The sequence below is a fragment of the Myotis davidii genome, unplaced genomic scaffold, assembly GCF_000327345.1.
Source record: "Myotis davidii unplaced genomic scaffold, ASM32734v1 scaffold174, whole genome shotgun sequence".
NCBI classification, from domain to species: Eukaryota; Metazoa; Chordata; class Mammalia; order Chiroptera; family Vespertilionidae; genus Myotis; species Myotis davidii.
In genome coordinates, this window is record NW_006289087.1 from 1294054 (window position 1) to 1304664 (window position 10611).

Sequence of the window (10611 nt, forward strand, 5' to 3'; positions counted from 1 at the left end):
AAAGCTATATTGACAGGTATAGTTCACTCCCTTCCTAAGTTAGGCTTTCAAAGCAATATCCAAGCACTTAAAAGGAGAAATAGCAGCGTAGCAATCAAAAACTACCTTTCGGCAGGAATCTTTACATAGTTAGCAATGAAGAGGCCGTTAGGATGTGAGACACCTCATTGGGGGAGGGGAAGGAAAGGGTCCTAACGCAGTCAGAGGAATGATGGGAAGAGGGGTAAGGGGCTGCTGCCTTTGTTTTAATGTGAAATTTTCCAGTGTAATATTTGGCATTTTTATCAGCCTTGCAAGGACTTCGAATAGATCACTATTCTGTGGATTTGTACTGGTATCTCACCAGAATTAGCAATAGCATTACACTTGTTTATCTTCCTCTGTGGGATAGATATGACTCTTGAAAGCATGGGTATCTTTTTCCGTTGAAAATAACTTGGGCTGGGAATCAGGAACCCTGTTTCTCATTCCATCCCTGTGGCAGTGGTCACAGGCCAGTGACTGAACCATCATGTCAATTACCTATCCCCGTGGTCGGCAAACTGTGGCTCGCGAGCCACATGCAGCTCTTTGGCCCCTTGAGTGTGGCTCTTCCTAAGCCTTAGGAGGACCCTAATTAAGTTAATAACAGTGTCCCTACCTATATAGTTTAAGTTTAAAAATTTTGGCTTTCAAAAGAAATTTCAATCGTTGTACTGTTGATATTTGACTCTGTTGACTAATGAGTTTGCCGACCATTGACCTATCCTTTCAGTCTTCTGAAGGTAAAGTAAAATAATTGATGAAAATGCAGATACATGTAAGTTAGCATTTCCCCATCTCAACCGCAGACATCGTGGAGCCCTTGTTATGGATAAAACTTTATATTAGGTCACCACTGTGAATGAATAGTCCATTCCCTTTTGCTGTTAAGGAACTGAGAGGCCAAAGGAAGAGTTAAAGACCCAGTGACAGCTGCAGTCCACTGTGGGGGCTCCAGGAGCAAATGCCATTCCAGAGGCGACAGGCCGGGAGTCACTCAAGGGCAAGGCTTGTGTGTCTGGGAAGGGCAGGTAGGGAGTAGTTCCAGGGAGGGAGCTGGAAGGTAAGCTGTCGGGTCCGTGGGCCGGTGAATGCCTTGTAAAGAGCCTTTTTGTTGGTACACAGGAGACACAGTGAAGGTTTTCAGCGGAGGAGCAAAGTTGCCCAATTCTAGTTTAGCAAGATTAAGCTGGTTAAGCACTAAATGCGTTGGCTCTATTGTAGCCTTCATACTTTTTGGATGGCGTTAACTTGCGGAGTTGTACTTTGGCTTTCAGAGTTCTTAGGGGAGAATGTTTCCTTCTGTACCACTTCATTACCTCATCATATTAAGCTGGTAGGTGGTTGTATTAATTTTAAATTCCCGAGTAATAATTGCCACCAGTTACTGAGCAGATGTTCACTGAAAGTTTGGTACTGTTTTGAGAGCTGTATATACACCGTTTTGTTTAATGCTGCACAAGCCCTTCAGTGAGGGTATCATCCTGGTTTCTTAGTTGAGGAGCTTGCCCAAGGCCATTTAGTTATTATTAGTAAGAGGCCGGCTTGGTTCCAGAGAGAGTCCTTCCCACGGCAGGAGATGAGCAGCAAGGAGGAACCCTGTTCCTGGTGGTGTTCCGAGGACAATATTTTTTAAAGTTCCTACCCTATTGCCTTATCACATCATGGAACTTCTTTTTTTTTAATTGAGTTTCTTGGGATGACATTGGTTAACAAAACCATACAGGTTTCAAGTGTACAGCTCAGCAAAACTGCCCACTGCGCAGTGCTCCATTGCCCAAAGTCAGTCTCTTTCTCTCCTCCATTACCCCTCCCCCCTTTACCCTCGCCCACCTCCCCCACCCCTTTCCCTCTGGCCATCACCATGCTGTTGTCTGTGTCCCTTCACCTTTTTTCACTCAGCCCCCAACCCCCTCCCTGGAACTTCTTTAATATATTTGCTTGAAAATATTAAGGGCTGATGGAAAGATTCATTTTGTTTTTCTTTTTGTTTTTTCATTTTGTTTTTCTACACACGATCACTTTCTTGAGATTCACTCAGATATCTGGAAAAGTAAAGTGTGAGAAAGCATCTACTCTGAATCCCTACATAACATTGCTGTCAGTTTGAAATATTGATGTAGTGGCAGGGTACATGTAAATGTGCCCATTAAAAATATTGGTACTAATAGTATATTCCGTTAATATACTAGGAGACTTTGCGGGAAGCCTGCATTTAGCTAACCTAATGATTGTTTTTTCACTCTTATAAATTGAAAATGGATGTTTTAATTCATTAGAGATTGAAAAATGTTGGTATTCTAATTGTCTTTCCTTCACTGTAATACTTTTCCTCATATACTATTTGGTTTGGGGTACAGTTCAAATAGGAAAGGGTAGTAAATGCTTCTTTCTCTGTTTTTAAAATAATGAGTGTCTCTAACAACCTCAAAAGGTGACTTTTTTTTTAGTATACTATTGATTTCAGAGAGGAAGAGAGAGGGAGAGAAACATCAATGATGAGAGAGAACAATTGATCGGCTGCCTCCTGCACACCCCCTACTGGGGATCAGGCCCACAACCCAGGCATGTGCACTGACTGGGAATCAAACCATGACCTCCTGCTTCATAGGTCAACTCTCAACCACTGAGCTATGCCGGCCAAGCAAACGGTGACAATTTTTTAATGTCATTATGTACTCATCTTCTAAACATTTGATTTTATTATTTTAGCTGTTATTATTGATGCTCAAATTATAGGATCATACACACACACACACACACACTAGAGGCCCAGTGTACGAAATTCGTGCATGGGTAGGGTCCCTAGCAGCTGCTGACTGCCAACCAGAGCCTCCCTTCACACCCTCCTTGTCCTGGAGCCACCTGCTCACCTGCTCCAACATCCCACCATGGTCCCACTCTCGTCGGGGCCAGGAGCACCTCCGCTGCTGCCCACTGCCTGCTGTGTCATCGACACCCACCATGTTATGCGCCACCCCCTGGTGGTCAGTGCACATCTAACTCCCGGTCGGTCTAACTCCCGGTCTGTCAAACTCCCGCCCGTGGGGACAATTTGCATATTAGCCTTTTATTATGTAGGATATATGTATGATTTTAGCATCTGCCAGAGGATTTATGCAAAAATACACAAATCATAAGTATGTGGCTTGATGATTTTTCACATGGAACACATCCTGGTAACCAACACCCAGAAGGAGGTAATGTTTACTTTTTCAATTAACTAAAATGAGAGCTACCCTGCTCATATTTAGGAAGTTGAGTCTAGAGTCGCACTACCTGGGGTGCTCTCTCCTAGTTCTGCCACTCAGTTTAAACTTTGTGCTTTCCTTTACTCAAAGGGTTTTAAGAATTATAAGAAATTACATATATAAACTCATAGATAGTACCTGGCAATTGGTATTCTGTGGCCGAGGACATTACTTATTGTGGAGTGTGTTGACTTAGTGGGAGGGAAAGTCAACTTTGGCCATGATAGGCAGTTAGTTCCCAGTGTTTCGCACTCATTGACTCAGCAATATTGCATTGTATTATACTCTCTTGTAAGTAGTATGAGAATTTATCATTCAGGTTTTTTCTCAGCTCAGTATGGGAGAGATGTGGTTGTTGTTTTTTTAAATATGTTTTTATTGATATTAGAGGGGAAAGTAAAGAGAGAAGAAGGAAAAAAAACACATTGATTGCTGCACTGGGGATCAAGCCCACAACCTGGGCATGTGCCCTGACCGGGAGTGGAACCCGTCACCTCTCAGTGCATGGGACAGTGCTCAGTCAGGTGAGCCACACCAGCCAGGGTGAGGTGTGATTTTAATATTTCTGAAAGTAGTATATTCTCTGTGAGGCAAAAGTGTGATAAGGGCCACGCGAGAAAACAAATGTGATTGTAAGCGGCTGTGGGGGAAATACGGTGTCTACGGTGAGGGAGGGAGATGGCCTTGCTCTCTCTGCACAGAGGAGCGATCCCTGGGTGCGGCTTGCACTTCGCAGCACCAGGCTTTAGGGTTCTCTTGTGCTCACTCGGAAGAGAGCAACTTGCAGGGTGGGAATTCACATCCCTGCCCTCGGTATCATAAGAGCTGCAGTTTAGCCATTGACTGCGGAACCCACAACCTAGGCATATGCCCTGACTGAGAATTGAACCCACAACCTTTCAGTATACCAGACAAGGCCCCAACCACTGAGCCACATGGCCAGGGCTTTTGTGGCTTTTTTGAGGTCCGTAGATGCGTTTTATTTAATGCTGAAGACTAGAAAGAGACCAACTCAGAATGAAGAAGTGAAAATCACAGCTCTCCAGCGATGGAATAGACTGCTGTGGGGCAATGAGCTACTACCACCAGGAAGTGTTCGAGCACGGGTTCGTGGTTACAAGGTGGATATGCTTTGATTGCTTTTGTGTATCTACCAGTTTTTTCTTTGTGGTTACCGTGAGGCTTATACAAAATATTTTATAGTTCTAGTTTAAGCACATCACTTCACAGCATACAGAAACTCTGTACTTTTATTTCTCCCTAGCATTTTAGGTTATTGATGTTACAGTTTCCATCTTTTGTATACTGTATATATAGTAACAAATTACTGGAGGCCAGGGTAGATATGGAGGGCAGATTTGAGCTTTGGTTGTGCCATCCAGTCACCTGGCTTTAATACCCTTCCCAGCCCATATATTTGATGGCTTTCATTTCATCAAGTAAAGGATAGACGGGACTTTGAAATATGTTGCATTCTCCACCTTTACCTCCAGACAGAAGGGAAAATATGATTTCTCCGTAAATGTACTCTAGCCATTGAGGTGTGAGACCAATAACCTTGTGATGGTTAATTTCAGGTGGAAGGGACTTAATTTTAATCTTTCAGACCTTAGGGCTTGGTAACAGTGACTATAATGCTGCTAGCAAATTATTTATGCTGTCTTATTAAAACTTACGAATTTAATAAGAGCATGATCTAGAAGCCATTTCTATTTGTAATTGCTTGGGAACATGTGTTTTGTGTATTGTATTGGTTTCCTATTGCCCCTGTAACAAACTCCCAGAAAATTCGTGTCTTAAAACAACACCTCCTGTCTTAGAGTTTTTGAGGTCAGAAGTTCAAAATAAGTCTCACTGGGTTCAAAGAAAGGGGGGTGGTTACAGAGCTGTGCTCCTGGAGGCGCTGGGAGAGCAGCTGTTGCCTCTTCTGGCCTCTAGAGGCCGCCTGCGCGCTTTGGCTCTATGGTCCCTCCTCCTCTCGGAGGGTACAAGCTGTATGCCAGCTTCCGGGCTCCCTCAGACCCTCTCTCTCCTCCCATTGGGTCCAGGCGGGGAAGTGCAAGGTAAGGCAGTTGCAGCCTTAATTCCCCTTTTTCATATAATCGAACGTATCCACAGATTTGGGGTTAGGATGTAGACATGGGGGGCGGGGTCTATTATTATGCCTACCACAGGCCATAAAGTCTTTCTGGTACTGGACAGCAGAATATTCATCCGTTTTCTAGGCATGCTCTTTCAGGGTCGTGGTCTCCACTGATGGGTCAGTGCTAGGGCAGGAGGGCCCTAGGTCCTGGCATTGCCCATCTGGTTTTGCTGCTTTTCTTCCCGTCCTGGAGGTGAAATACAACTGAAGCTCTAGGGAGGTCACCTTCTGTATCCGGCTGTAAATTGCTCTGCCAGTTTGCTCAGCTGTCTGACTCAGTCTCCCTATTCCACTTGTCTAGTTTACTGGCCTGTCTCATTGTGAACTGACCACTGGAATTTAGCATATTATTAATTAACTCATTTGACCTTTTTACCAAGTGGAAACCAAAGCAATTAAAAAGGTCAGGTTTATGAAGGAAGGAAAAGGATCAAGTAGTTATTACTCTTGGTGTATCAGGATGATGCTCTAACCAACTGAGCTATCCGGCCAGGGCTAGTTATTACTCTTAATAATAATAATAATAATATCTATTACCTCTGAAGTAGCAGTGGACTCCTGACTCCTCTCTGATTGATGAATCAAAGAGGTTAAATGTCCTACACCTAAGAAGTGTCTGAGAGGAGATTTAAACCTAGGCTGTCTGATTCCAAAGCCCCTCCTACCACGTCATACTGCATCAGCAGGATGGAAACGTTTTGAATATAGCCTTTCAAAGTACATGTGTGATCATATTGAAAATGATTGATTCAAAATTATTTTTAAACCTTTTAAAGAATGATTGTTGAACATGTCTAATATGTATAAAAGATGTCAGTGGTACCCTTATATCTGTGTGCCTGACTGTAGCTTGACAGACTGGCTTAACAGACTGGTTTCTCTGGAGTCGGTTTTTTAATATTTTTTTATTGATTTCAGAGAGGAAGGGAGAGGGAGAGAGAGATTGAAACATCAGTGATGAAAGAGAATCATTGATAGGCTGCCTTCCGCATGCCCCCTACTGGGGATCAAGCCCACAACCCGGGCATGTACCCTGACCAGGAATCAAACCCAGGACCCTTCAGTCCTCAGCCCAATGCTCTACCCACTGAGCCAAACCGGATAGGGCTGGAGTCATTTTAACAAATATTGGTACGTGGCTTCATTTTTTAAAAATTCCGCATACAGGTTATTAAAATTTAGTATTTGAAAAAGGTCTCACTTTTTAGTGTTTCTATCTCTCGTAGGCAGTTGGACACACCTATAGCAAAACTTGAGCAATCAGCTGAAAATTATCCGTTTTTCCGGTGCTAATTGTTTTCCCTGTGGGTTTTCTTTCTTTTCTTACAGAAAAAGATGGCAAAGCATTCCATCCAACTTACGAAGAAAAACTGAAGCTCGTGGCACTGCATAAGCAGGTTCTTTTGGGCCCATATAATCCCGACACTGGTCCTGAGGTTGGATTCTTCGATGTGTTGGGGAATGACAGGAGGTAACGGTGTTTTGTTGTATAATTAATTTAATGAGAAGTGGTGAAAACGGTACAAAGTGAATTGGTGACGATGTAAATAGCTGGTTCGTTAGCTTAGAACTGAAACAAACATTTTTGCTTGCAGCTTCTGGAGTCTTCAGATGTTTATCTCTTTGGGGCTTGGAGGTGTTTATGGCTAAATATTGTGGAAGAAGCTTACTCATCTGATTATGAACATGAGACAAGTACAGCTTCATTTGATTCTTCCTAATAATAATAATAATAATAATAAAAGCTGCCATTTAAAATATGTAGTAATTGATTTCCTTATTGGGACATATAGAGAGCTGTGACATAAAGGAATACATTGACTATTCAATTAAGATTAAAATATAAGTAAAATTCAGATACGCTTTTGCTAGTACAGAAATGATCAGCAGTGCAGTGGGTAAGTTGTAGTTTGGATTGTACGTGGCATGGCTAATTTAGTAAATCAGTACATGCTTGTTGAAACTGGGAGTTTTGCACCTTTTGTGTACAATAGAATTATTCTTCACTTTAGTTATGATTGAGAATTGTTCATGTTTAGGTTTCAGTCTAATGGAATTCTCATCCTCAAGACGAGGAGGTGACTTTCCTTGTTCCTCCTTCCAGGAGAGAATGGGCAGCGCTGGGAAGCATGTCTAAGGAGGAGGCCATGGTGGAGTTTGTCAAGCTCCTGAACAGGTGCTGCCATCTCTTCTCAACATACGTCACATCCCACAAAATAGAGAAGGAGGAGCAAGAAAAGAAGAGGTGAGGCTTTCGTGCCCCGAGCACTTGATCCTTGTCCCGCCCAGTATGTTGAGGTCTTTGCTTTATGGAGTGTTCTAGATCAGGTGTCTGACTGCCTTTGGCTCCACAGTGAGGGCAGTTGGCAGACTCCTCCTGTGAGCAGATACATATTCCTGAGTTTGGGGCTTGCTGCCTCTGTCTGGCTATCCCTGTAAGAGGACCGCCTATCCACGGGGCAGCGTTCCTTCTGTGTCATTACACTAAATTTTTGAGCAAGCACCATAAAGTCAGCCACCCTCTCCTCCTTACCCTCTGGTCTGACACACCCTTTGCGGCTGCCTCCCTTGTTTCTAGAATATTCATACTTCGTATCATGCTTACGGGCTGTGAAGCACGGTAGGCCTTATGTACACATTCCATGTTGGTTCTGGCTTCCCGATGGCGTATTCGTTGTTTTGGGGGGCTGGTGGGGAGCTGCTGGATGCGCTTTGTATGTATGGATTCTTCATCGTGGCTGTGAATGCAGCAGGATGGTAGTTAACACTTATTTATCCAGAGGCTATATTCTTAATAACTTCGGCTACCTGCATTTTCTACATAATGAAAATGACGCTATAAAACCCAATTTTTTCAGATTATATTACACTTACTTTAGAAACAGTTGGTTCTTTGGTTTCTCACCTGAACCTGGATTGGAAATAATAGATGAGCAGAGAAAATAGCCTGATAATGAGGGAGAAGCCACAAGCCAGGAAAAAATAGACACAAGAATTACAAAAATGTGGCAGTTTGGCGCCATTTAATAGAAAGGTAAACTTCTCCATCACTGTATTATGGCACATGCAGCTTTTATGTTTATAGTTATAACTCTAGAGTCATCAAACGACAGAGCACTGGATGTAATTCCCTGTTTAAGAGGATAGGAAGTAGCTTAATACATTTTCAAAGGTCATTTTTCTCCAAAGGAAATGTTTCGATTCCTGTAAGAATGTAATGAGGTCCCTTTACTGGAAAATTGATTTATGTGCTACGGGGCATTGTGTAGTGATGTTAAGTTCCTTTTTAACAATAAATTGAATATTTAAGTGCCTATTCAACATATAAAACTGTAGTTTTCCTTTTAAAAATAAACTTCTGGCCGAAACCGGTTTGGCTCAGTGGATAGAGCGTCGGCCTGCGGACTGAAGGGTCCCAGGTTCGATTCCGGTCAAGAGCATGTACCTGGGTTGCGGGCACATCCCCAGTGGGAGATGTGCAGGAGGCAGCTGATCGATGTCTCTCTCTCATCGATGTTTCTAGCTCTCAATCTCTCTCCCTTCCTCTCTGTAAAAAATCAATAAAATATTTAAAAAAAAAAGCTGGAAAAAAAATAAAAATAAACTTCTGTCATGATATAAAGTCCATATAGAATTCCTTTAAGGCATTTAAAAGACTAGACTTCCTTGCCCAGCTGGTGTTGCTCAGTGATTAAGCTAAGAACCAGGAGGTTATGGTTGGATTCAGGGTCGGGGCACATGCCCAGGTTGCAGGCTCGATCCCCAGTAGAGGATGTGCAGGAGGCAGCTGATCAATGATTTCCTCTCATCGTTGATGTTTCTCTCTCTCCCTCTCCCTCCCTCCCTGCCTTCTTCTCTGAAGTTTATAAAAATATAAAATAAAATGAAGAGACTAGACTTCTTTTATCCTAAAGCTTAAGCTCTGGCTTGTGGAACATTTGCCCTGTATACCAGCTGTGAAATATTAAAAGTAGGTCATTTTATTACTCCATGTTAAGTCTTGGCTGTGGTTCAGGTGTGTGGTTAATTATTTAATAGGAATTTGGAAAGAAAAGTGGGGTAACCAGAAACAGGGCTCATGGTAGAACCAAGAAACAGTGTGTTTTCTGAGAATCCTCAGAATCTTCTCTTCCATCCCCTCTTCGGCCTCCCTGTTCCCCACACGCTCTTAGACGCGGATGGCATCCGCTCCTCGCGCCGGAATCTGGTCCTTCGGGAGGCGGCTTGTGGGGAAGGGGAACGCTGGGGAAGGGCTGCACCTTGATTCCAAGTGTTCTTTTCTTTCTTAAAAGCTTTCAAGTTATTTTTAGTTTCTGAAACAATGCACAAATGAATGCAATACAAGTTATTTTTATGTATGAAACTCAGTCTGAAAACCTTCCTTCCCACCGTACCTTTAATCTCACTCCTCTCTCCATAGATAAAAATTGACACAATTAAGGTGTATACATTTTCAAAGGTCATTTTTTTTTCTCTAGACCTTTTTCTGTATACCTGTTTTTTGTTGGGTTTTTTGTGTGTGTGTGTGTGTGTGGTTTGTTTGTTTTTTTCCATGAAACAGATATGTTAAATGTCTTTACAAATTAGACCAGCAGTTCTAGCCTTCTTTTATGGGTGCAAGGCATTTCAGGGTGGATTATTCATTCCTCTAAAGTGTGTTGGCTGCTTCCTCTTTCCAGCCCTGCGCTAAGCCCTGAGAACGTAGTGGTGAGCTCGGCTATCTCTGCCCGTAGGCAGCGTGTACCTTCATGGGGAAGGCAGATGGATGTAGTGCTGAACTTACACACGGCTTTCATTGCAGTTACAGGAGTAGCCTGAAGGAAAGCATGTGGTGCTGTGAGCACATGTGCGAGGGGAGCCAGGGGGCATGGGTAGGCACCTCGTCATGATCTGAGCAGTAATTATTCTGGCCGAGACCTTGTATATTGTGTGATCGGTTCTATATGTTAAGTGTGTGCATTTCAGATTTTGATACTGTGTGGTTTTCTGAAAGTTTCTGTCCATGTCACTGAAATGAGGTCTGAAGTTGCTTTTCAACAGGATATCTGGATGGGGCTCACTCTCTCTGTCCTGTACCTGGTAGGAAGGAGGAGGAGGAGCGCCGGCGGCGGGAAGAGGAGGAGAGAGAACGTCTGCAGAAGGAGGAAGAGAAACGTCGGAAAGAAGAGGAAGAAAGGCTCAGGCGGGAGGAGGAAG

General features: G+C 43.2%; 1 protein-coding gene across 1 annotated transcript in view; it reads left to right on the forward strand.

Moving 5' to 3' along the window:
- Positions 1-6737: 6737 nt before the first annotated feature.
- Positions 6738-10611, forward strand: part of ACBD3 (acyl-CoA binding domain containing 3) — a gene marked incomplete at its 5' end in the record, with an annotated part of 15101 nt that continues 11227 nt past the window's right edge. The window contains 3 exons of the mRNA XM_006761313.2: positions 6738-6886; positions 7520-7660; positions 10499-10611. The exon at positions 10499-10611 is cut by the window's right edge and continues 52 nt beyond it. Coding sequence (XP_006761376.2) covers positions 6738-6886; positions 7520-7660; positions 10499-10611 — 403 coding nt within the window. The remainder of the gene's footprint in view (positions 6887-7519; positions 7661-10498) is intronic.